This window comes from Periophthalmus magnuspinnatus, chromosome 8, assembly GCF_009829125.3.
Source record: "Periophthalmus magnuspinnatus isolate fPerMag1 chromosome 8, fPerMag1.2.pri, whole genome shotgun sequence".
In the NCBI taxonomy this organism is placed as follows: domain Eukaryota; kingdom Metazoa; phylum Chordata; class Actinopteri; order Gobiiformes; family Gobiidae; genus Periophthalmus; species Periophthalmus magnuspinnatus.
This window is the reverse complement of record NC_047133.1, coordinates 2,681,652-2,708,279: the sequence shown is the minus strand read 5'-3', so window position 1 is coordinate 2,708,279 and position 26,628 is coordinate 2,681,652. Positions and strand designations below refer to the sequence as shown.

At 41.2% G+C, this 26,628-nt stretch overlaps 2 protein-coding genes across 2 annotated transcripts in view; both read left to right on the top strand.

The window, feature by feature from the left end:
* The first annotated feature begins 211 nt into the window (after window positions 1–211).
* On the top strand, window positions 212–24,574 carry myo15aa (myosin XVAa). Its single transcript, XM_055223767.1, has 68 exons — window positions 212–2,171; window positions 2,503–3,043; window positions 3,718–3,862; window positions 3,994–5,403; window positions 5,628–5,710; window positions 5,849–5,912; window positions 5,977–6,086; window positions 6,211–6,285; window positions 7,319–7,413; window positions 7,751–7,874; window positions 7,962–8,025; window positions 8,112–8,225; window positions 8,298–8,459; window positions 8,538–8,651; window positions 8,760–8,818; window positions 8,898–9,021; window positions 9,092–9,187; window positions 9,294–9,425; window positions 9,503–9,628; window positions 9,730–9,807; window positions 9,878–10,032; window positions 10,101–10,146; window positions 10,216–10,340; window positions 10,413–10,530; window positions 10,615–10,790; window positions 10,937–11,021; window positions 11,109–11,162; window positions 11,237–11,318; window positions 11,510–11,640; window positions 11,738–11,833; window positions 11,924–12,159; window positions 12,238–12,428; window positions 12,768–12,840; window positions 12,915–13,106; window positions 13,186–13,298; window positions 13,389–13,480; window positions 14,877–14,994; window positions 15,683–16,042; window positions 16,602–16,660; window positions 16,773–16,910; window positions 17,268–17,304; window positions 17,393–17,538; window positions 17,618–17,713; window positions 17,952–18,069; window positions 18,146–18,261; window positions 18,345–18,404; window positions 18,477–18,552; window positions 18,636–18,751; window positions 18,821–18,939; window positions 19,027–19,168; window positions 19,348–19,459; window positions 19,543–19,617; window positions 20,059–20,261; window positions 20,342–20,451; window positions 20,529–20,592; window positions 20,665–20,737; window positions 21,230–21,303; window positions 21,369–21,451; window positions 21,540–21,670; window positions 21,742–21,836; window positions 21,918–21,995; window positions 22,084–22,180; window positions 22,249–22,409; window positions 22,483–22,616; window positions 23,010–23,143; window positions 23,829–23,962; window positions 24,207–24,347; window positions 24,425–24,574. Exons 1-68 carry the CDS (start codon window positions 212–214, stop codon window positions 24,524–24,526), a joined length of 11,343 nt encoding a protein of 3,780 aa, XP_055079742.1. The 3' UTR covers window positions 24,527–24,574.
* A 684-nt stretch (window positions 24,575–25,258) lies between these two features.
* Window positions 25,259–26,628, top strand: part of llgl1 (LLGL scribble cell polarity complex component 1) — a 41,552-nt gene continuing 40,182 nt past the window's right edge. The window contains exon 1 of the mRNA XM_033970615.2: window positions 25,259–25,746. Coding sequence (XP_033826506.1) covers window positions 25,666–25,746 — 81 coding nt within the window. The 5' untranslated portion in view covers window positions 25,259–25,665. The remainder of the gene's footprint in view (window positions 25,747–26,628) is intronic.

Below are 26,628 nucleotides of genomic sequence, written 5' to 3'. Positions count from 1 at the left end.
AGAACTGAAAGTGATATACTTTTCAACATTAATGAGCAAACTTTTTAAAGTGTTGTTTTTTTCATGCTGTAATGTGAGTGACTTCCAATGGCAGAACCTGTTACTGGATTATGTTTTAAAAGACTACGGTTTGTGGCCGTCTGTAGATCTACAAGTTAGAACGATGTGGATTTTTTATCACTGGAGATGATCTGACCAAAAGAAGAACATTATGGCTCCCAAAAAGGGTGACTCAAAATCTACTCCCAAGAAAAGCAAATCAGAGGAGCCAAAGAAGGCGGCGAAGGATGAGAAAAAGGGAGGAAAAGAAGACAAAAAGGGGGGGAAGAAGGCAGAAGACCCCAAAAGTAAAGGAAAGAGTAAAAAACCTGCCAGTGAGTCGGACGCATCTGAGGACGATGTCAAAAGTGAAGATGAGAGCGAAGAAGAGGTGGCACCCAAGAAGGTTGATAAAGGCAAAGCAAAAGCTGCGCTGAAAGGGGCATCTAAGGCCATGGCTGTAAAGAATCTTAAACCTTCATCCAAAGCAGCTGCGTCTGACGATGATGAGGAAGAAGAAGATCCGAGGAGGGCACAGATGAAGAAAGGGATGGGTGCAGTTAACTTGAAAAAGATGACTGATATAAATGTTAAAGGGGCTTCAAAGGCAATGATGGGGTTTGCCGTTCAAGCACCAAAAAAGCCCATTACGCCGGCAAAACCTCAGCCATCAGCAGCTCAACTTAAAGGGGCGTCCAAAGCTCTCACCAGCATCGCAGGAAAGACATCCCCCTTTGCCATGGCGAAACCTGCTAAACCACCAGAAAAAGCAAAGCCTAAAAGAAACCTTAAAAGCACCTCCCGCCTATTCCTGCGACTCTCCAAGAAGAAAAAGCCGGCTGCAGGGAACAAACCAAACCTTGGTGCTAGCAAACTTCTCGCTGGGCTCGGGGGTAAATCTGGGGACAAAAAACCTGGCCTTTCTGGATTTAGTTTGTTTGGTAAAAAAGATGCAGCTAAAGACACAGAGAAAAAGACACTCAATCTTTCGGGTTTAGGCGGGAAAAGTGGGAAAATGGCAGCTGAAGCCAAGGGAATGGGAGGAAAATTCAAGGGGTTGTTTGGAAAGGAGAGGCAAGAAGAAGAGTTTAAGACTAAAAGCAAACTACTGGGAAAGATAGCTGCAGCCACTAACTGGTTGACAGGGAGATTCTTGACGGTGAAAGGGCACGGCAGACTAGCGGGAGTAAAACGGGGCCAAAAGCGCTTGTCATATATCCGCAGGGACGATAAGGGAAGGCCGTCGTACTATCACAATCAAAGTTATGACCTCGATGCGGATGAATATGAGTATGAGGAAGATTACCATGATGGTTGGAGACCTAGAGGCTTACACAGACGCGCTATGACCCATGACCCCTATGCCCCTTACGACCCTTATGACCCTTATGACCCTTATGGAGAAGACATGGATTATTATTATGATGATGAGGAGTGGGAGGATGAGTATGGGTACTATGACGATGAGGGAAACTTTTATTACGAGGATGAGTACTACGACGATTACTTCAACGAATTTGATGGATATTATGATGACGAATATGAAGACTATTATGAAGATGAAATGGATTATTACTATGGTGATAATGAAATGCTCTATCCAATGGAGCCAGATCCATATAGTTATAATTATGCCAACGGTCATAATCCTTATGAGCAATATGATCAATACGAGGATTATTTTGATCCAAATATGGGTTATACCTATGCAGACACTTATGACATGATGAATGGAGGTTATGGTGAATTTATGGGCCAATATGCTGATCCAGTGATGGGATACGTCGACCAATCTGCTATGTACAATTCATACCAGCCATCTTTGTATGTTGATCACGCTGAAATGGAACCGTTTTATGGACAGGAACAGTTGTCATATGCTGTGCCCCAGCCCTTTACAACAGAACAATTTAAAGTCCCCAGACCCCAGGTGAGAATGTTTGGACAAGAGAGACTTGATGTGCAAACTTTACCTCCTCCTCCTCACATGTCACCCTCAATTGCACTGAACAACCAAGATATGATGCTAGATATGCAGTATGAGCAGCCACTTCTCCCGCCCTCTCCTATGTTTCAGCAAAATCAGTTTCTTCCTCCTCAGACTGCTCACCTTCCACTGGCTGCTTCCCCAAGTCAGTTTCCTGCAACTCCTATGTCCGCACATATGGTTTCACCTGCGTACCAGCCATCATTTCTTCCTCAAGATCCACAAATGTTCCAAATGGCGCATGTTGTCCCTCCGGCAATGCCCCCACTAATGCGCTCTCCTGTTCATTCACCAGTGAGTTCACCAAGGCCAGTGAGACGCAGTCCTCTTCCCTCACCACAATTTTCACGGAGAAATAAATCTGTACGAACATTAGCCCCAGCTTCCCCTCGCGCTTCCCCACGCCTTTCGCGCCGTCATATGGATTTTCAAGCTGACATGGAACCCGAACCTCGTTTTTCTCCTCGTTTGCATAGAAGAGACCCTGCAAACCGTGCCTCAGTTGTTGGGGGTCCACCGATGTCCCCAAGAGAGCAGCGAAGGTCCCCGAGTCCGCCACCTTCTCCCCCTCAACAACGAAGAGGAATATCAGGAAGGACACAGCCGTCTTTGGCACGAGGAAGAAGAGGCAACGGTCTGCAAAGAGCTCCAACACAGAGGGCTCAATCACCACTTGCAAGCCCCCTATCCTCTCCCCGAGCATCAATCAGGAAAAGAGCAGGCCGGCCTCCTTCTCCAAGACTTTCTTTTAGACAGCAGCCCCCTCCGGATGCGGTGCCCCTTCCATCTACACGACCTAAAGGAAGAAATCAAACAACCAGACAGAAGCGTTCCTCTTCTCCCTCACTCCCAAGGCGAAGCCCCCCTTTATCTGACAGACCTCAATCCCCACCCCGTGCTTTCCGACCAGCCTCACCTCATCGCCCACCCTCCAGTTCCCCCTCACAGATTACCAGACGTCCACTCCCCACCAGGGCTTCCACTCGCAGGCTCCGAGGTGGACCAAATCGAACACAGGTGCCAATGGGAGCGGTCAAGCCCTCTCCCGCTAATCCCTATCCAAACCGACGGAGTAGACATGGACCCCCTGTCACGCATGTAGCTCCTTTTAGATCATCCATTCATAGTGGTCCCACTTCACCAACAGCTCAGATGGGGGGTGGACCCCCCATGCTAGCGAGGTCAGGCTCGCGACCTACAGGGTTAGTAGGACCACATCAGATTGGTAGTTCTCAAGGAGTCTTTCATAGACCTGTGGGAAGGGGACAACCCTTCCGTATGGCCAGAAACCAGTCCTCTCTTCAATCTAGACAGTCATTTAGAGCCCCTCATGCCGTACCCATTTCACCACAGCCCTCTTTAAAACACAATGGCCCTATATCTCCACAACCATCAGTGCGCAGGTTCCAGAGCCATCCCGCATCTCCGATTCCCACACGTACAGCTTCTCCCATGCACCAGTTTTCTCATCCTCCATCTCCACTGCCCCTTAGAAGCATGAATTCACAAATGTTTGTACAACCTCTGCAAATGCCCCAGCCTATTTTACCCATGGCACCCCAAACACCATTACAAAGCGTACCCCAGCATGGTCTAGCTATGATGGAACCAGGACAATCACCGATGCTGGCAAATCCCTTACCAAATCCGCAAGTAATGTCCGCTCCTTTACTTCCATCTCCTCTTTCTAGAGCTTCCTCACCCCTTGCATCTGCATCATCTCTTCTGGGAGGTGCTCTTCAGAATCCTTACTTGCAGAACAACAATACATCCTCTACTCTACAACAAAGCACCTCACCACTGCCTGATGGGCAGCAAATTATATCCAACGAACAGGTGAGCCAAGAGGTGAACACCAATGACTCTCTTGGTCAGTCCAATGTGTCAATGCAGAATTCATCTGTTCTCAGTGCTTCTCCTTTACTGCGCAATTCTAACCTCTTTACAAATGTTCTTACACCCCACAGGTAGCGACGGTCCCTGCCTCCCTTCTTCAATCCTCACCACAACTGTCTTCAACTATGCTTACATCCCAGCTGCGTAATGCTTCCTTTGTTTCACCTCTTCAGCGTCATCTTTCCCCAATGTCTGTTGCCTCTTCTGCTCCTCCTTCAACTCATCAGCCAGACGCCAGTGTTAGCACTACTCCTATTTTCTCTGGTGGATTACGAACTTCCCAGATCCAGGGATCAATGTTCCGGTTTCCAAGTGGCACTTTGAGGATGCCCCAGAGCACTGTTGCAGCTGCTGTTGCACCTACTTCAGCTCCTTCCCCTCTGTCCTCTTCTATGCTCTCATCTGCCTTGCTTAACCCCAGTTTGCGTCAGGCTACATATCGTTTGCCAGATGGATCACTGGTTACGAGAACAGAGCCTGCACCAACTCCTTCCCCTATGTCATCAATGCTTTCCTCAGCACTGCTAAACCCCAATGTTCGCAAAGCCACCTATCGTCTACCAGACGGAACTTTAGTCTCAAGAGAGGAGCCTGTGTCCGAGCCTGTCACTCCCTCTTCTCCCATGCTCTCCTCTTCTATCCTCAGTTCTAATTTACGAATGGCCTCTTACCGATTACCCGATGGTTCCATTCTATCTCGTCCAGGGAGGGAGGAACCAACTCCCCAAAGTCCCGTGTCCTCCCCTGGGTTATCTGGTGCCTTAATAAATGCTAATATGCGGATGGCAAAGTTTCAGCTTCCTGGTGCATCGTCATTGTTTTCACGAAACCAACCTTCTCCCCCTGCTCCCTCAGGGCCAATGCTCTCTGGTGCCTTACTAAACACAGGCCTCCGTGGCGCATCCTACAAACTTCCAGACACCTCTTTCCTAAGGCAGCCTGGTTCTGGTGAAACATCTGGGTCACGTTCCCTTGATCTTTCCAATGCCCTACGCAATCAGAACCTTCGGTCGGCCTCGTATCGCCTGCCTGATGGATCCCTAATGAATCCAAATCAGCAAGCTTCAGACTCCCGTTCCTTTGACCTGTCAAATGCGTTGTCTAAAAACCCAAACCTTCGCCAAGCTAAATATCGTCTTCCTGATGGCAACATAATGAACAGGCTTGGTGCTCCAAGAACCCCAGAACCCCGCAGCCTTAACCTCTCTGGTGCCTTACTAAACACTAATCTGCGGGGGGCCTCATACCGCCTGCCTTCATATGCCATAGTGTCCCCACAAGTCCAAGGAGCAGGGTCTGGACAGCACTGGGCTTATGGTCCAGGAATGGAGGGGATGGAAATGCAAGACGAATGGGCAATGTATGGAGACGGAGAGCTCATGATCCCACACGACCTCCGAGAACAAAGACAAATGGGGCAGGATCAAGGACAGTGGAATCTGAGCAGGGAGGGAGAACCGGAGGGGAACTGGTATGATAAGGTAAAAGAAACTTAATTAGTTCATAAATGTATTCAAACAAATGTTTACATTTAGAATAGCATAAATATTTCAATATTCAGTATTGCAATTACTTTGTTTCAAACACACATTCAAAACATCAATGTTACAATCTGCAAACCTGCATTCCTGGAAAGTACATTTTTGGTCGCATCAAGTGAAATATCTAACAAAAATGAATTATTAACTAGGTGTGTGTTTTATAGATGTACTCTATCCGAAGCTTGTCATCTGTGACTCAGCGGCAAAAAAGAGAAGAAGATGGTGTGGAGGATATGACACAACTGGAGTAAGTTGACCTGGGTTCTTCGTCTCATTCTTAAAAACCTGCATATTTCTGTATCACATAGCTGCCTTAAATAGAACAGAAATATCTTAAACCACGTTGGCTTATTATGTGTTGATTATGTTTTGATGTTTTATACAGGGAGATGCACGAAGGCGCTGTTCTGCTGAATATAAAGACAAGATTTCAGAGGGAGCTCATTTATGTATGTGACACTACACACTGCAGTCCTCTAAAGACACTGGCTGATGATCTGTTTTCTGTGCCAGACATATATTGGGAGTATATTGGTGTCCGTGAACCCCTACAGGATGTACAACATCTATGGGACCGACATGGTGCTACTTTACAAGGGCCATGCTCTTGGGGAGAACCCTCCGTAAGTTTGACTTTTAATCATATTGTAATTATAGGTTCTAGATTCATAGTACACATCAAACATGGTTTCCATCTATTTTATGTAGAAATTGGAAACAATTGTTTCTCCTATTTTTTGTTTCCAGGCATTTGTTTGCCATAGCAAATGCTGCTTATTCCAAACTGATGGATGCCAATCACAACCAGGTCATAATAATCAGGTATTTCACTGTGATTTTTGTACTTCATCTGAAAAATATACTGAGGCTCATATTATGTATCATAATTAGAAAGGCATTTACATTTTGTACTGGCGCTATTTAAAGGATTACATTACAGTACATTATTACACATAGTCCACATAGATCAAAAGTACGAGTCAACAGTGGCGCTGCAGCCGGTACACTGTACATCATGGGGTTAACCTTGTTTAGACATGTGGATGGAACTTAGGACATTTTCCATCTCCAGTTGACTTTGTCTTTGCAAATTCATGAGTTTCTGTCTGTGGTTTACTTGCCAGCAAACTTAATACAGTCATCTCTCACTCCTGCCCTGCTCTTTCTATCAGGCTTCTGTCAAAAACTGATCTCTTGAATGAGTAAAGCACACATGCATATAGAAAGAGTAAGCAAATCTGCTGGAACTGCACTTAGATGTAATCATATACAGTAGAGAACAGTCATGTGTACCTGGACACAAACATGTGCTGTTCCAATTAGGCCACAAACGCTTCACATGCACAGTGAGGCTCCATGTGGCTCAATATGGGCCCTGTAAGGAAAGCCCAGCACGGTCTAGGCCAGCAGCAGATCAGCTTTCTAGCATGTGTGTACTGTGTGCACGCCTGCTACATGTACATGTGATCGTGAGCGCATGTTAAGGGGTAACTGAGGTCTGGTGTACAGTGACCAATAATGGCCCAGTTTTTTAGTTTCGCAGCCCGTGAGTTGAAACTAAATCCTGTAATGTGTCCAAGGTGCCAATGTCCTTAAACACCAATCCAGCCCCACCTCCATCCTCGGCCGTGCGTGTATAATGATGCTATTTAGTGTTAAGCTGTAGAATATAACAAGTGTGTCTTTCAAGCTGTTCAATGCAAAAATGGAAATCACTTCAGCCTAATATTTAGACAAATGGCCACATTATCTTGGGTAATGAACTCTGAATAAAAAGTAATAAACTCAATGCTTTAATGAATAGCTTATTTATTATCCCTAAGGTGCTTTTTTGTTTTTTCTATCTTTTGTTTAGTGGAGAGAGTGGCTCTGGTAAAACTGAGGCGACAAAACTAGTCCTTCGTTACCTCGCAGCAATTCAGCACACGAGTAACATTGCACAACAGGTATGTACATGTCTTATGCATTAGTATAATCTTATGCATTTCTTAACCTTTAAACATTAAAAACTGTACCTGATTTTCAACTTATTCTGTTTTTCACCTGACTCATCAAAGATTGAGGTAGCGTGGCCCCATTGCATGACTTGTGCTTCTCGACTTGTAGTTTAGTAGAGGTGTATCTGTGTAGAGTGGCTCATTGCTTTGTTTGTAATGTTTTTGTTGTTAGTTTTGATTTGCTTTGAAAATGACATATAAATCAATCATTAGTCACTTTTTAAAATAACCTTTTTTTTGAGTGGTTGTCTTTAAGTAGCACATAGCAGTAAATCTTTAATGATTCTGAGTTTTTTTTCCCTTCTTAAAGATACTTGAGGCAGCTCCTCTGATGGAATCTTTTGGAAATGCCAAAACTGTGCGAAATGATAATTCAAGTCGTTTTGGAAAATACATTGAAGTATTTTTAGAAAAGTAAGTGTAATAAAATATATCCTTTCCATTTAGATTTTTCAATTCTGTATTTTATATATCAATGTAGCCTATTAATTATAATTTTAGCGGAGTGATCAGTGGTGCCATAACCTCTCAGTATCTGCTGGAGAAGTCTCGTATTGTCTTTCAGGTAACTTACTTTGTCTGAAGCTTATCTATGTAACTTTATGCTATGTGTCATTTATTCATGTGATAGTGATGTTCTTGTACTTCAAGGCCAAAGATGAGAGGAACTATCATATCTTTTACGAGATGTTGGCAGGTCTTCCGTCACAGCAAAAGCGAGCCTTTTACCTGCAGGATGCCGAGACGTACTATTACCTCAATCAGGTACAACTACACCAAATCTGCACTTTGGGACGTTTATGAATAACTAAATCTGTAGTGTTGCTTCTCGTAAAGGGAGGGGATTGTGGGATTACAGGAAAAAATGATGCAGAGGATTACCGCCGACTTGTTGCTGCCATGGAAATCCTTCACTTTGCTGCTGAGGACCAGGCTTCCATCTTCAGAGTTCTTGCCTCTATTCTGCATCTGGGAAATATCTTCTTTCAAAGACATGAGGTATGCATTTGGTTTGTCATACTATTTGATGTTGTATCTCGTGTTTAAATGGCACGTCTGTTCACTCGTGCATTGTAGGCTGATGGCCAGGAGGTGGCGACAGTGATCAGTGCCCAAGAGATCAGAGTGGTGTCGGAGCTTCTGCAGATCTCTCCTGAAGGGCTGCAGAAAGCCATCACATACAAAGTAACGGTCCGTACATAGTTTTTGTCATCTCAACTACAGACACTAACACTACCCATGATGTTAGACTGTTTAAATCATATTATTAATGTGTTTTTTGCACATTTTTCCCCACAGGATACAATGAGGGATAGGATTTTCACACCACTTACTGTAGAAAGTGCTATTGATGCCAGGTAAGAAAGAGCAGATGCGATAGCCTGAAGTGCTGTTATCATGAGCCCTTTGTGCTTTAGCCTGTTTCTTTGGTTTCAGAGATGCAGTTGCCAAGATCCTGTACTCACTGCTCTTCCACTGGTTAACGGAGAAGATCAACTCTCAGGTTTATCCGCATCAACACACACTGTCCATCTCTATCCTGGACATTTATGGCTTTGAGGTAAGTGTGACGTAGTTTAGACACTTATAATTTGTTAATAACTAATACTTATTTTTGTTTTTATTTTCAGGACTTGACCTTCAACAGCTTTGAGCAACTCTGTATCAATTATGCAAATGAATACCTGCAGTTTTTCTTTAATCGGATCATTTTCAGAGAAGAACAGGTGACATAAAAATACAGCACAAAGTTACTGCGTTTTCATCTGATCCATTCATTTCAAAGTTTAAAAAAAAAAGAGCTTTTGATAAGTTTTTGTGTGTTATATTCAGGAAGAATACAGCAGGGAACAGGTCCTTTGGCAAGACATCCCGTTTAGTGACAACCAGCCCTGCATTGATCTTGTTGCTGCAAAGCCTCATGGGATATTGAGAATTTTAGATGATCAAAGCTGTTTTCCTCAGGTACAGAAGAAAAACAATAAACTTGAAACAAATATTTTAGATTGTGCTCATAATCTTCTATTTAAATTGTTTGTCAGGCAACAGACCACACCTTTCTACAAAAATGTCATTATCACCACGTCCACAACCCTCTGTACATTAAGCCAAAGATGCCGACTCCTGAGTTTGGTATCAAGCATTACGCAGGACGGGTCACTTATCAGGTATGTTTTCACGTCATATTCATTCATCTGCACAATTATTTTCAGGACAGTATTAAATTTTAAGCCTGTTTCTTTAGTAATTTTCTCTGTTACTGATACAGGTTCATAAGTTTCTTGATAAAAACTATGACCAGGTCCGGCAAGATGTTCTCGATCTGTTTATTCAAAGCAAGAATAAGGTAAATCTAAGGTTAACATCTGCACAGCAAGCGCAAATTGTTTCTATAAATGTGTGTCGCCTGTGTGTAGATGGTGTCCAACATCTTTGTGGCGCACCTGGAGCTCATAGGTCAGCAAAAAGGTCACAAGAGGAAGAGCAGCACAGTCACACGGAAATACCAAGCGTCTACTGTCAGCAGCAAGTTTCAGCAGTCCCTCCTGGAGCTGGTGGAGAAGATGGAGAGGTAACGAAACATTTTATGGTCATTTTATGGTACGTTTCTTATTTGTTCTTGTCCTTTTTATTGTTCAGGTGCAATCCGTTTTTTGTGCGCTGTATCAAGCCAAATAATCTGAAGGTAGTTTATTGATCAATATATTTAATCAACTTGTTTTGCTTGTTATTTCACAAGTATTTTTTTTTCTAGGACCCGCGTGTGTTTGAGGATGAACTGGTCAGTCACCAGCTTCGACATTCTGGTATCTTAGAGACAATTAGGATCCGGAGAGAGGGATATCCTATCAGAATGCAATTTGATGTCTTTCTCTTTAGGTATTACTCATATATAAATGTGTCATTCATAAGCCTCTTTTGTCTTAACCTACATTTTTTGTTGCTGTGAAGATACAAGTCTCTCGTGGGGGTGCATCAGATTCCTGCAGCCAGTGGAGAGAACTGTGTCCTAATGTTGAGCAAACTGTGTCCACTCCGACCAGGCTTGTACCACGTGGGGGTCACAAAGGCAAGTTTTTATCTATTGAAAACAAAAAATACATAGTGATGAGGATTTATTTGTGTATAATATTGGCTGGACTTATGCCTCTAGATCTTCCTGAAAGAAGACATTTATCAGTTGTTGGAGTGTAAACGAGAGCGCTCCCGTCACCTCGCTGCTCTTACTCTGCAGCGATACACTCGTATGTTCTTTGTCCGAAAACGCTACAAAGAATTTCGTAACAAAATGATCCGGCTCCAGGCCCGATGCAGAGGCTATCTCGCCAGGTACATCACTGATTATTACTCATTTATTTGATTTGGCTTCTATATAAAATTCACTATAAAGTAATATGTTTCTGTGTGTATTTTCATACTTTTAGATTTAGATAATGTTCTTTTAAAATGAATGTAAATCATGATTTGTTTTCCAGGAAGCGCTATGTGAAAATGAGAGAAAGTCTGGTTAGTTTCCGATCACTAGTCCATATGTATGTGAATCGCAAACAGTACATCAAGGTACATGAAAAAACATCTTTTCTTATAATACTTCACAAATTAAAGACATATTTACAATTCATATAATTTTATTTTACTTATTTCCAGAGAAAGTTTGCAGCAAAAAGGAGGGCAGAAGAGGAAAGACGGAAAAGAGAATTGGTAAAAAAAAAAAAGGACATCATAAAACAGTGAGAAGATTTGTGTTTTTTCTATAATATTTTTGGTTCCTTTAGGAGTTGACCAAACGGGAAGTGGTTAACGTCACACACCTGGTGATCCCTGCAGAGCTGGGCGCATTACTGCAGACAGCAGGAGGTTAATGTAGATGCATATGTCTCATGTCTCATGTCTCATGTCTCATGTCTCATGTCTCTTATAATGACATATTAGACTTGTATAGCTCTTGAATATATTTAATAGACCAGGACATGTTACTGTCCTGGTCTGTTGTAAAAATGTCATGGTTTTTAACATCATACACCATTTTATTTCTATTTTGTCTCCAGCCAGAAGGGAGCTGCACTCGGACTGTCTGGCTCTGCTTCAGGCTCCTCATATTCAGGAACAAACTCAACTCACTCTCCCTTTGGACATCAATAATTTCACTTTCTATCGCTATGTTCAGATTCACTTCAAGGTGACTTTTGTTTTAAATACTTTGTGACAGTTCTATATACTGTATATAGATCACAATATTGTGATCACTGTATTTCATTATATGTTTCTCTTTCTAGCAACCAAAGTTTGGTCTGCTGATGGCCCCATTAGAGACGCCTTTAACTCGAGTTGAAGAGGATCTTAAAGAAGAAGCTCTCCAGCTCTTCATTATGGTGATGTGTTGTCTTCATTACAGTATTTAAATGCCTTCCTCTTTTCGACATATTTTTTGGCTTATTATTTTTTTATCCTTGCATTTACAGATATTACGGTTCATGGGGGACCCTCATCTGAATGGAGCCCAAGAGAATATGTTTGGGAATTACATCATCCAGAGAGGTATTGTCTCGCCCGGTGTTCGTGATGAGATCTTTGCTCAGGTGGTCAATCAGGTTTGGAGAAACATCAATCCTGACAATGCCGAGAGAGGCTGGCTGCTGCTGCTGGGATGTGTGTGCGGCTTCACTCCTTCTGCCAAAATGGACAAATATCTGCTCAAGTAGGAGATTTCATATTTATTAAAAAAAGAAAATAGTCCTTTTATGGATTGTAACTACTAGATCTTTTATCACTGCAGGTTTGTGTCTGACCACGCTCCTGCCGGTTACCAGGCCATGCTGCAACACCGGCTGATCCAGGGCGGTCAGAAGACTCAGTTCAGCTCTGGAGACGGCACAGAGACCGCTCGCACTTACCCTCTGTCCCTGCTGGAGTGGACGGCCAACAGAAAGAAGGCCAACATGGCGCTGCATGTGCACTGCTTTGACGGTGAGGCACGAGACCAGGATGGAAACTGCGTTATAATTTATGCTCTTTTAAATGGTGTTGTGAGTCTCAATTACTACACAAGAAGAACGCAGGTGTCTTGTTAAATGCATTTGTCATATCATATTTAGTAAACAGTCTTTTCCAACTCTAGTACTCAGTTTGCCACGAGCGCTTATTGTGGGTATCAGTTACTCCACAAAGACATTGATTATTTATTGCCTGTCAGGATCAGGTGATGCTGGTTCATTGCTTTCTGCTTTTAAACTCCACAAGTCAAAACATTTAAAATTTCGAAACTACACACAAATATTCGAATCACATATATTTCTTTTTTTCCAGGTGGGTCCTTCTTATGTCCAGTGCACTCATGGACCAGTGGGGAGGACTTAGCGGGAGACATTTTGAGACACAGGTGCCAAAAAACAGTTTTAAAAAAGCAATTCGGCTACATACAGTTACTAATTATTTGCGTGCGTGCGTGTGTAGGGGTGTGTCCGACTGGTGGAAGGGCAGCTCCGTCTTAATGAAAGAACACGGCCAGTGGGTGGAGTTGGCGGGGCACGATTATGTGATGGACCTTATTGCAGACCTGGAACTTCCCTCACATTTTCCCAAGCAAAAGAGTTACTTCATAATCAGCACAGACGACCCAGCGAAAGTCAGAGCTAATGCTGGCCTGTAAGCACACACTATGTCACATTTATCTTAAAGAAATATCTGTACATGTTTAAAACTATTATATATGTTTACCTTTCAGTGCTATGGTCGGCAGCGGCTTTGACTCAGATGAGGAAATTTCTCCTTTCTCTGTCCCGGGTGGGAGCAGACCTGCACGTAGTCTCCCTGAATCTGATGGTTATTATAGTCACGGTGCATATATTACAAATACATGGTGTCATATACAGTACAAACATTATTTTCTAACTTAAACAATATAAAATACTTGGGTGTTTTTTGCAGAATCTGACGGTTTCAGTGATGGTCAAACTCAAAGAGGCATGGACCGATATTTGGACTCTCTGTTTGACCCTGTTCTGTCTGATAGTAGCACAGTAAGTACAACGAATGTGCACTTTGAATTCCACAAATTGGTATATTCTTTGCTGCCAGAAACCTCACTTTTCTCATTTTTAAGAAGCACACTTTTTGAAATTTGCAGCCTTTGTAAGTTGTAAACACAAACTTAATGTTCAGATGATAATTAGGGCAACATCTTCTGATTCTGATTCTGAAATATTATCAGAATCAGAATCAGAAGACTTTTATTGCCATTTTCAGTGAACACAGCTCACAAACTACGAACTTTTTTGGTGATAAAGTGCAACATAAAAACACAGAATAAGTACAAATAAGGGCATGCATAAAGTTACAAAGATTATGCTTAATAAAAATAAAATAAAAAGTGCAAACATGGCTTATTAAAGTGACTAGTTCTAACTATCGTGCCACCTGTTTATGATTTACATTTGTATTATTACTTTCCCTGTCAATTTTATTTGCACGTTCCTTTTTGCACCTAAACATAATTTTTATTTAAGTCAAACAAACACGTTTTCATAATGTTTTCAATGCTGTATGCCATATTTACTTAGCTGTATTGCTCTTGTGTTATGTTACTGAAGTAGCTGTGGGTATTACGGATAGTACGCAGTATGACACAGTAATTTGGCCGGTATTTAGACGATGTGTATTTCCACTCCAGTTAAGCTCCCTGTATGTGAATGGAGTAAAGAGATGATAGACGGGTTGCCCATGTGACCTTTCCTGCGTTGGCGTATGAATGGAGCAGACTTTATCACCCGGTTAGAAGGATGATTGGGTTACCGAGCCTCATACCGTATCTGACTCGTACAGCGGGCACGGTACATGACGAAGTGTTTTAAATCCAAGAAACATGAAGGACACAAGGAGCAAACAGTGGCTTTTTATGGACGTGTTTTTGAGGACCTTTGATAAGAAATGACATCAAATTTAGACATATGTTTTGTAAGTAAGTGAGTTATTCTGTGTTGGTGTGATCTATTTGTCGTCTAATTACCAAGAAAGTTATGTTCGGGTGTCAATTTGTTCAATTTGGATTTAATTTTCACGAATGGAACAAATGTTTTTGCTCTAAAAATTAAATAATAGTTGAGCTATAGCACTGCCTGGGTTTAAAAATGTAAAATATGTTGTTTAATGTGAAAAAGGATGGTCTTAACCATTATATTTTACTCTTAAAAACAAAAAAACAGACAGTTAATTTGAAAAGTGTATGTAAGGCTAGTTTATTTGTAAAGCACAACTAATTTAAGAGTTAAGAGCTTTACAGAACAAGAAAGAAAGACACACTGAAATTACAAATCAAAACAATCAAAACGAAAATATAAGATGAATTTTAAGAGAATAGTGCAGCCAAATTCCTCCGTGTCATTCTGTTATGTAATGAATTATACGTGTGCACTTCAGGAGATGGAAAGATCTTTGTCAGCCAGAATGAAAGGAGGAGGTGGCATTGGCATCACGGAGGAGGACAGAGGAAACAGAGCACCCACTCGGCCGTATCCACCAGGAATACACCCTGGAGGTAAACGCGGAGGATTGTTTTTCTTCTGCACTAAAATATTTAACTTGCTTAATGTTTTGTAAAACCAGAACTTTACACTGAGTTTGTCATTGATTTCACCAAGTTCTTCATTGTTCAGACTAATCCATGTAATGTGTTTTGTTACTCATGATACTCAACGAACAGGGCAGTGTAACGTGTAAAAGAAACAGTTATGCAGCTGCCAAAACTTAATCTGTCACTTAGAGGCTGTAATGAGCAGTCTGGCCACATCCATAATGTATGGACAGTCATTCACTGTAACCACAGATGACTCATTTAACCTTGGCTCATAGAGATCTGTCATTGTCTGTCTCCTTCTCTCTCCTCCGACTCTTCTCTGGAGCAAGTGATCCAGTAGTTTGAAGTCTGCCTAACTAATTTGTCCACTTTGCAACTGCATTAGAGAGATCATTTAAGAGACCTCTTTTGGCAGATGCAACACAGTTTCTACACGGGAAAGCAATAATTCCAGAATATTGTAAACATACTATTCATATATTATTGTTTCATACACAATTATTTTATTTTGTAATGATGTAATGATGATCTTGATGATGTTCAACTTAAAAAGGCAGGGACCAGACCAGACTAATTAAAATCTAATAAAAGTTTTAAGTTTAACAAGCTTAAATGACTAATGCTGAGTTGTTACCTGTGGGTCCTCAAGCTGTGCCAGTGCTCCCAGTAGCAGGAGGAATGATGCCACCCATTCCCACCATGCCCATCCCCTCCCACCACCACCACCATGAACAATACCACCAACAGCAGCAGCAGCCGCCTCCACCGGAGCCAGAGCCGCCCACGTACCACCAGTACAACCGACCACAGCCCGCCCGCCAGAGGACTCTCACTTCTGACACCCCTCCCTCCCATGTCTCACCCTCCTCATCACCCCCACGTGCAGCCCCCTCTGCGGCAGCTCAGGTCCTAGACACTGATGTGACTAGTGTGTCTGGGCTGTCAGGGATGGGCACCCTCCCCTCCTCGTCTGTAGTTCCTGGGTTACCTGTGATGACAGGTGTGCCAGGTACAAAAACCCAGGTTGTCCTGCATGTTTGGCCTGACGTGGTGAAGTGCTCTTCATAAAATGAGTGTTGGATGAACAGTGTTTTGTTTGTGTGATTTGTTTGAAATACTGTGCAAGAACATGTTTGTGAAAAAATGCTTGTCTTTGGGTTAACTATAAAACGAGATCCCACCTCAGCTTCATCTATGTCTGGGTTAACCAATATAAAGTACGCTTAAAGTATGTCCAAACCACGTTCTTTCTGGAGCAGTGCATCCGACTGTCTCATTATTCAGACATGACGGTGCCCATATTCTACATTTATATCATATAGATTAAAACAAATGGGCTTCAATTAGGTGAATCTATTTTCTTGGACTCAAATTGCAATTATAATGACAGCATGAATTTCCAGTGTAATGCAGAGAGCCAAAAACACAATGGAAAATAAAGCAAATATTTGGGTAATATTTTATTCACACGATTATTTTATTGCCCTTTGACTTTTTCCAGATCACATTTTATAGAAAGCTCTTTTTCTCGTCACATAATTTTGTCATAAATGTGTTTTTTGCATCAGAACAAACGGTGTTGACACAGCAGCAGCAAGCCATCATCAACCAGCAAGCCATTATACTGGTACGTTATTATGTCTATGGCTATAATATGACAATGAACTAACTGCATTTACTGGCACATAACAGTTTTACAAATATTGATGCTGTAATTATTCCCTATGATGTCGTCGTAGGCTCAGCAGATGACTATGCAGGCCATGGCCATTCAGCAGCAGATGTTGTCGTCCTTTCCTCCATCTACACCAGCTCCTCAGTCACCTCCCACTCACCATCACACGTACTCTGCACAGCTCTCCTACACCGCCAGCCCCGTCAGTAAACATTAAACCTCAAATCATGTAATACAATCATGAAAAGGAAGTAAAGTATGCTAAAGTTAAGAAATAATAACAGAGGGGGTGGGATTAAATAAGTTTTCTTCTTCCCACTCCTTTTTGGGCAATCGGAGGTACTCTTTTTTTGTGTGTGTGTTTTGCTTGTCTGTTTTTGTTTATTTTTCCTTGTCTCTTGTATCATTGTGTTGATTGATATCGATTGTGGCTGCCTAGGCTATGCAAAGAGAAAAGATGTCCATTTGCCCAAGACAAATAATTAAAAAAAACATATTACACTGCGCTGTTCTTATGACTCTTATGGCCTATAAACATTTCACACTTTTATGTTTGCAGACAAAAGACAATGAAGGGTCACCCACGAGGAGGACGAGTATGTTTCAGTCAAAATCGTTTCTTTTTTTAATTTTTATTGTGTCGATTGATTTAATGTATCACAAAACGTATTCGTCTTTGTTCAGGTCCAACACGTGGTCCGCCTCCTGAGGATGTAGTGCGCTCCAGTCCTAATAACACTGAACGCACAGAGCCCAGTCATGACATTAAAGACATCATCAAACAGCATCAACCTGCGGGTTCAACCACGTCCTCTGGGTCTGCAAAACAACTAGACAATTATTATAGATTATACACACATCAGGCATTTGTAAAGTTTAATATTTCTGTGATTTTTGTTTGTTTGTTTTAGAAAAGGTGATGGAAAAGGTTTTGCAAAGAAGCCAGACCCTCACGATGAAGCAATGGAGATCCTCAAAGACCAAATGGCAAACCCACCACAACCGGTATATATTTAACTTCATTTTTTCATTCATTTATTGTTTGTTAAATGTAGAACTTATTGACGCCTACATACGTTAAATAAAGACGTTTGGTCAGGTATCGGCTGAAGCATTATTGTGCTTAACCTTATCTCAAAAATAAAGCACATTTATCTACAAATATAATCCATCGTGCTACAGGACATCAAAATATTCCGAACAAATACTCCAATATTCCAGTCACCCCCTGTATTTCTTATAGAGTCCAAGAAAAACATCACCCACTCAACAAAAAGAAGACGGACCAAAAGCCTCAAAACCAGCCAAAGCGCAATCTAATGCCATCACTACTGTACCTGTAAGCCCCGCCCCTCCTCCAGGTGAGCTAATGTTATTATGTTATTAAAATGGCAAAGCAAAAATGCGCACAATCTGCAATAAAACACTTCTGCCCAGTCTCTAGAGAGCTGCCGGTTGAAGAAGAGCCCGTTCAGACTCAACTCCACAGTCGGACCAGTGAGGATTATTACACGTACACAAATGTGCCGTGGAAACTCTACATGAGGAAAGAGGTGTTGATCGAGACTAGTTTTTGATTTATTTAATATGTTTAACGTTCAACAAAGTGACCAAAGCTGTTAAATTTTGTCTGCAGGTGTTTTATCCCAAAGAAACATTCAACAACCCCCTGATTTTGGACTTGTTATTTAGACAGGTAGATATTTTATTAGTTATTTTCCTTATTATTTCATGATTGATGGTTTTGCTTTGATATTTATCCGTTTAGATTGTGCATGATACTCAGTCAGAGGCCTGCATTCGCATCACTCAAGAGGAAAGGCAGAAGATGCGAGCTCTTTTCGGTATAAACTCTTGCCTCAATTTAATCTTGAAAAACAAAAAACACTCGCTCTATTATTATCGTAACTTTTTTCCCACACAAAAGCCGAACACAAGATCGAACAACCATCGGAAAAGTATGACGACAACGTGAAGAAGAAGGTGGTCACAATGGCAAAAGACACTTGGGGGATCTACTTTTCCCGACTTTTCCCAGCTTCTGTGAGTTTATCTTCACATTGCGAAACGTTACATGATTCTACAAGCTTTAAATTTGTTTGTGTGTTTCAGGGCAGTGTAGGGACAGGCGTACAAGTGCTCTCAGTGTCCCATAAAGGCATCAAACTGTTGAAAATGGTGAGGAGCAGCTCTAACTCCCCAGACTACTTCAGAGTACTGCGACCGTACAGGTGATCGACCGTCAAGCGACCAAAAATTTGACTTTGAACCTCATCGTCTCACGTACGTCCCGTTTTTGTGCCTCACTTCCTGCGCAGCTACACGGACATCCTGTTTGTATCCATTCCGTCAAATAACATGCTGGAGTTCAACTTGACCAACGAGAAGCTGATCCTGTTCTCTGCCAAAGCCCCACAAGTCAAACATATGATTGACTATTTCCTCACGGAGCTCAAAAAGGTCAAATGTCGACAAAACAATATGTTGATAAAGTCTTTGTTCATAAATATTCAGTTTATGGTTTGGACACATTTTTCCCTGCCCTATTTTTTTTTAGAAACATACCACATATAATAACTAATTTCACTTAATTATTTTGCCATTTGTACGTTTTCACATGTTGTTAATGTGATTTCTAGGACTCTGAGTATGTAGTTGCCATAAGAAACTACATTACCGAAGACCGAAACCTCCTCAGCTTCCACAAAGGCGACATCATCAAACTACAAAACATGAATGGCCTCGACTCTGGTGAGACATACGTTTCTCACGGGGCACCTGTCCGATGCTTCTCTTCGCTTAACGCTCCGCTCCTGTCACCTCTGTCTCTTCAGGCAAATCTTATGGCTGCATAGTAAGAAAAAAGGTGATGCTTCTAGAGGAGTTAAAGCGGGACACTCCGGAGTTTGGTGGGTTTGTGTGCGTTTAGGATGGTGTCTGCTTTGGCTTTGCTGCGCTGTGGTTTGGTTTCCTTCTCGCTTTTTAAATGGTTTGGTGGTTTGGCTGTTTTTTATGCTTTTCTAAGTTGTTTAAACGCATCTTTGCTTCTTTAACTTCTTGAAAAATGCTTTATTTAAATCTGCCTAGGACAAAAAGTGTAAGAACGCAAAAAAAAAGGTATTTACTATTAGTTCCATTACTGTAAAAATATCCGTTACAGGAAATATAATCAAAATATGACCTTAACTTAGCGCTTTAATGTGGATAGATTGGAACCACGACTAATTATAGCAGTGAGACCCTTGGAAATTATGTTTAGAATGTTTGCAAAATGAATCCGATGTTATTTGGACGTTTAACCCAGTAATTCTTTGCCGTCTGTTCACTAAATACCCTGTGGTTGCTTCCAGGCTGGAGATTTGGAGCTGTCTATGGGAAGTCAGGCGTGTTCCCGAGTGAATATGTGCGTCCTGTGGCTGCCCCAGACTTTCTCGTCCTGCCTCCGGAGAGAGTGGAACCTCGAGACAGACAGGGGCGGGTCGCTGCGTCTGCTACTGTTGCTGTGGCGTTGGGTTCAGCAGTGGCAGCGAACGAGCTTGACATCTCCACTGAGGTTTATAACGTTTATTACTCATGATGTTTGCCGGTACATATCGAATTACGTGTTATTAAATATAAACATCATCTACTTAGGCCAAGATGTTTGTGGAAAGCAGTGACCTGGATGATCTGCCTGTGCACAGCAGTCAGTATAACATGTCTGAGTTTGCCAGGAAGTACTTCAGAGAGGCGCAGAGGAACAGGTCAGAAAATGCACAGGCTTCAACAACATATATGTTACTAAATCATGCTTAAACTTCTTTTTCTAAACTACCCACAGTGATCAGAAAGCAAAGAAGGGTAAGGAGGTTAAGGACCCAGCAGATATGGTGAAATTCTCAAAGGTAAACAAGACACGTACTGTTTATTTCTCTTTCTTTCTCTAATATGTGCTAATGTCGTCCTTATTTTATTAGTCCCCAATACATGAATCCCTGATTGATTTCTCAGACAGTGGAATGAATCGAGTGGCCACAGATATCTTTTTAGGTGAGTGAAGAGTATTAACCCTCTGGTGCACAGCGGTCACTGCAGTGGACAGCTACTAAAACATAACTTTCTCTTTAATGCATTGGTTTAAATGGTGGAGTTGCATATCAGCCTCTAGAGTGCTCTCTGCTGCCACACTCCATTGAGGTCAATTCAGTGGTCAGTCGGTGTAACTGCAAGTACATTTCCTTAGTTTTGATTGGTTTTCTTATTCAGGCCTAAACATTGCACCTATACAGTGTTGAAATTCCCCCCAAATTGTTGAAATGTTTTTCAAAGCATAAAAAGAAACATTGTGTTTGTTTATTTCAAATAGAACACAAGTTAATTCATTTTTACAGGCAGCTCACAATGTTGTTTCATGTCCTGAGAATAAAAACGCTTCTGAAAAAGATCTTGACCAAGGCTTTCATAATTCATGCATCAGAGGGTTAAAGATCGAAATTCTATGGAAGTCGCAGAATACGGTTTTTAACAATGTTTAATTTTCAGCCATAATGAAGTTTATGGGAGATTATCCACTAAAAGGTTTAACAGAACAGGAGGTTGTCACCACAATTCTGAAGGTAAATGGTAATAATACATTTAATTCTACTTGTAATTAATAATAAATCCAATAACTTGTTACCAGCTGAGTGGAGACCATGGCCTGATAAAGGATGAAGCGTATTGTCAAGTGATGAAGCAGGTCACGGCCAACACTAGCTCCAAACCGTAAGACAAACAACACGTTACAAGTCTGACCTCAAGACATGAAAAAAAACATCCATCCTGAAGAATTGCTTTGTGTTTGTGAGTTTAGGGAGAGTTGTCAGAAAGGATGGAGGCTGCTGTACATCCTGACAGCTTTTCATCGCTGCTCCGATGTCATGAAGCCTTTCCTCATGAAGTTTCTACTCGATGCATGTTCTGGTCCTAGTGTTCAATATCAAGGTACAATAAAAACAAATAGAAATACAACAGGTTCAGATTCTTAAAGTACATTGACTATGTTTTTGTTGCAGGTATCGCGAAGGCCTGCGAGCAGAACCTGCGGAGGACTTTTCAATATGGCGGACGTATCAAATATCCAAACAACATGGAAATCAAAGCAATGCTCGTATGTTCCCTTTGCGTTTTGTTTATTTTTCCTCTTAAGTCATTTGTAATTTCTTTCATTTTTGTTTTTTGTGTGTTACAGGCCGGGAGGAGCTCCAAGAGGCAGCTGTTCTTGTTGCCTGGTGGAATTGAGAGGCACCTAAAAATCAAGACATGCTCTGTATGATGATGAATAATCTAAACTCTACTGTAAATTATAAATAAGTTTTGTTTGATTAGTTATTTATCTGTAACCGAACTTGCCTTAGGTTGCTTTGGATGTCATTGAAGAGCTTTGTTTTGAGATGGAGCTGCACAGGGAGGAAGCTTTGGATGAATACGCTGTGTTTTTAGTCACACACAAAGGTATAAAAACAGAAATAAATGAGTTATGGATTAATTGATGTTTAATATTGAACTGCATTGCGTTATAGGTCAGAATGTGCGGCCTCTAAACAAGCGCGAATACATCCTGGACATTACTACAGAGGCCGAGACAGTGGACGCCAACTACAGTCTGTGGTTCCGAAGAGTCATATGGAGTTTACCGCTAAAACTGGACAATGAACTTTACGTCACCATGCATTACAACCAGGTACATACTACAAATGTTTACACTTGAATACTTTCTGTTACATTGTCTTGATTGTATTTTTTTGCCGTTTTAGGTGTTGCCAGACTACTTGAAAGCTTTGTTAAGTGTGGTCCCTCAAGGTAATGTTAGCGATCAACATCTTCAGCAGATCGCGAGATTATCAGCCCTGCAGCATCGTGCCAAAGATACCATCTACCTGCCAACCCTGTAAGCGCGTATAAAAGACACGTAAAACCCTCGAACAGTGGTTTTCAAACTTTACACATCAAGTACCACCCAAGAAAAACACAACCAGATCAAAAGCGAGGAGTGAGACGATATCTTTAGGCCTAAACTAGGGCCAAACCATGTCAGAAATGGGACTTAATTATAGTAGTTGTGAGTGATGACTAACTCAATTGTGAATAAAAATATGGATTAGTCTTAGTCTGTGCACGATGTTACTTTTCTGGAGGAGAGTGTGCACCATCTACTTGTCTCCTTGAAGGTTTTATAACTTCTCATACCACCAGTTTGAGAACCACTGCTAGAGTCAACAAAATGTATCTACACTTACTCCTGTTATTGTGTGTTTTTAACTGTGATTTAATGTTTGTGCAGCCGTGAAGTGCAGGAGTCTGTCCCCCCACAGTTTTACTCCAAACAAGGTTCACAGCCTTGGTTGAACATGGTGACTCAACACATGCAGCACGTCCAGCCATTAACCCCACATCAAGCCAGAGCTCAATTTTTGGGTAAATGCCTTTTTTTCCTTTTGAGTCAGAGTAAAATAATACAGACTAATACACATGCTATACTTTTCTCTCAACTAGTTTCATGTTTTTTTTTCTTTTTTCCTTCATAATTCTCATTTTGTCTAATCCTTTTTTGCCCAACATGACCTGATGTACTGATTTCTTATCCTAAACACACTCACCTTTTTCCAAGCTATTGTTTCTTATCCTTATACAACATAGATTAGCCTCAGAGGGACTGATGGAAAGTAACAGAGGCTAAATCTGGGACAAATCACTTTTTCTTTTGTAAGATTAATAAATTTGTACATGGTCCCTTACAAATAAATAAATAAATAAATAAATGAATAAATGAATGAATGAATAAATAAATAAACAAATAACTAAATGAATAAATAACTAAATGAATAAATAAATAAATGAATAAATAAATAAATGAATAAATAAATAAACAAATAAATAAATAAACAAATAACTAACTAACTAAATAAATAAACAAATAAACAAATAAATAAATAAATAAACAAGTACACAAATAAACAAATACATAAATTAATTAATGAATAAAGAAATACATAAATACATAAAAAAGATAGAAAGAAAGAAAGTACAATCCTGATAGCAGATGTGAAATGTATGAACTACATCATGTCATGTTTATTTTTGTTTTTCTTTTAATCCTCAGGCCTGGTCAGTGCCTTCCCGATGTTTGGCTCCTCGTTTTTCTACATTCAGAGTTCCAGCTCTGCTTCTGTCCAAGCCCCGTGCATCCTGGCGGTAAATCTGAACGGACTACACTTCCTCCACAAAGACACTCATGTAAGAAAACTTTTAGCAGGGGATTACAGCTTTAGTAAATGCAGCAAATATCCAACTTTACATAGAAGTTCACATAGATTTTAGACTAGGATATGGCACCCCCTGTTGGACGTATAATGACCATCTCAAATTCCACATTATGATTTGATTAATGTTCACTTAGTTTAGACACAAATACTTGCAAGTTCTTCTTTTGATTTTTATTACATTTTTAAAAATCTACTTTTAACATCTTTTAAAACAGGAGGCTATGGTGCGTACCCCTCTGAAGGAAGTCCAGTCAACTCGAACCCAGAGACCTACTTCTGGCTCCAGTTATCCGTATGTGGAAATCCTGATTGGAGACCTGTTAAATCAGAGGATCACACAGCTGCAGCTGGAGCAGGTGTGGTTTCAGTGTGGGCATATTGTCCATTTATTATTCATGCAGCTCAACTACATTTGTTCCATTTTTTCATCTAGGGCTTGGAGTTATGTCGAATCATTGCAATGCACATGGAAAACCTGCTGTCAGTGAGAGAAAAGAGACTCACCCTGCCCCCAAGTGAGATCACCCTGCTGTAGCACACTTCTTGCACATCTACCTCTAAACTAGAATCAAATATTTAGTTATTTTAAAAGCAGCATATTGTCATTCACAAAATTTATGAGTTTATGAGTAGTAAAGAGAGGAACTATTGCATTCACTATTCGACAACTAGTTAAAATGTTTTGCACTATAGGTTTGTTAACGTAAAATGTATTTATTCTGTTGTTGTAAATATTGTATTTTTTAATATAATATGGAAAATGCTGTATATAAAATGTGTATCTAGAAAAACTTGATTACTTGTTTTTATTTCTTCTAAATGTATATATCTGTATTTATAAAAAAATAATAAAAGTAAAATTGTCTTTGTTATTATTTCTCCTAAATGTAAATATCTGTATTTAAAAAAATAATAATAATATAAAATTATCTTTGCTTATGTGCTATTATTTCTCCAAAATGTATATATCTGTATTTATTTAAAAAAAAAAAAAAGTTAAATTGTCTTTGTTATTATTTCTCCTAAATGTAAGTATCTGTATTTAAAAAAACAAAAAAACAATATAAAACTAACCTTGTTTACTTGTTAATGTTTCTCCTAAATGTTTATTCCTATATTTTACTACAAAATGTTTATGTTGAAATAAAGTGGTTTCATTTCATACACGGGACCGCCCGTGTTTGTCGCTCGTGCGTTTATCTCTATTCGAACGGCGCGTGCGTTTATTCGGCGTACCCCGCGCTTCAAATCGAGCGCCCCTCGCGCCGCTGCCTGTGTGTGTGGGTGTTTCTGAATAATTGGGAGCAGATTTCTTCACACTCATTGGTTAAGAATGACGGGGTCCGTGTGAACCGAGTGGAAGGGGGGCTGTGGTCAAACCCACTGCGACCCAGGCAGCTTTAGGAGGGGAAAGAGGAGGGCGGTGAGTCGATCCGAGCCGAGCCGCAGCAGCAGCAGCAGCTCCAGCCCCGCACGGCCCCGCACAGCCCCGCTCAGCCCCGCTCAGCCCCGCTCCAGCTGCAGCCCGGGCTAATTCTGAGCTAATAGTCCGTTAGCATCTTAGCATCGCCTGCAGAGCGCCACGGCCGTGTTTGTCCCCGTGAATCCCGGACTCTCTCCCCCGGGTGGTCCCCTCTTTCCCCCGCAGCTTCTTTTCTCTGCTCCAGCCTCAAAATGATGAAGTTTCGGTTTCGTCGGCAGGGCACAGACCCGCAGAGAGAGAAGATAAAACAGGAGCTTTTCGCTTTTAACAAGGTAAAGTAACGGGACAGAGGGGCTCAAACTCCCCTCTGCCCCTTTAACTCAACACAGGGCCTGTTATTGTCTCTTACTATTCAACTTATGTTACATGCAACTTCACTCATCTTAAATTAAATGCACGTTTATGTCTTAAATTAGCCCTTAAGTGTGTAAATGTGCGTGCATGTGCTGTGTGGATGTGTCCCTCTGGTCCAGTGGGTTTCATGGCGTGTTAAAGACCCAAACCAGCAGCAGCAGAGGCACAAACTTACACGAGCTGAGCTAACGAGCATCAGATTGTGTTATGTGGAGATTACCAAGCCTCACTTTTACAGGATTAGAGCCTCAAAGTCTTACAGGGGTTTGATGCTTCACTGAGATCATGACCTATATCCCACACTTTAGTTAAGATGGCTGTCAATGTGAGGTCCACTTGTGCTGCATTTCTGACCACTATTGATCCTCTAGGCATCAAATTTTACCACTATTGACCCTGTAGGCATCACATTTGACCAGTATTGACCCTGTAGGCATCATATCTGACCACTATTGATCCTCTAGGCATCCAGGTCCACTTGTGCTGACCACTATTGACCTTCTAGGAATCAAATTTTACCACTATTGACCCTGTAGTCATCACATTTGACCAGTATTGACCCTGTAGTCATCACATTTGACCAGTATTGACCCTGTAGGCATCACATTTGACCAGTATTGACCCTGTAGTCATCACATTTGACCAGTATTGACCCTGTAGGGATCATATTTGACCAGTATTGACCCTGTAGGCATCATATTTGACCAGTATTGACCCTGTAGGCATCATATCTGACCAGTATTGACCCTCTAGCCATAATTTCTGACCACTATTGACCGTGTAGGCATCATTTCTGACTA

What these genes read in the sequence shown, in the direction of transcription:
- myo15aa (XM_055223767.1), top strand. Translation starts at nt 212, where the DNA reads ATGGCTCCCAAAAAGGGTGACTCAAAATCTACTCCCAAGAAAAGCAAA. An exon ending in GAGGATATGACACAACTGGA is followed by an intron (nt 5,711 to 5,848) that starts GTAAGTTGACCT and finishes TGTTTTATACAG; the next exon opens with GGAGATGCACGAAGGCGCTG. An exon ending in TGCAGAGGCTATCTCGCCAG is followed by an intron (nt 10,791 to 10,936) that starts GTACATCACTGA and finishes TTTGTTTTCCAG; the next exon opens with GAAGCGCTATGTGAAAATGA.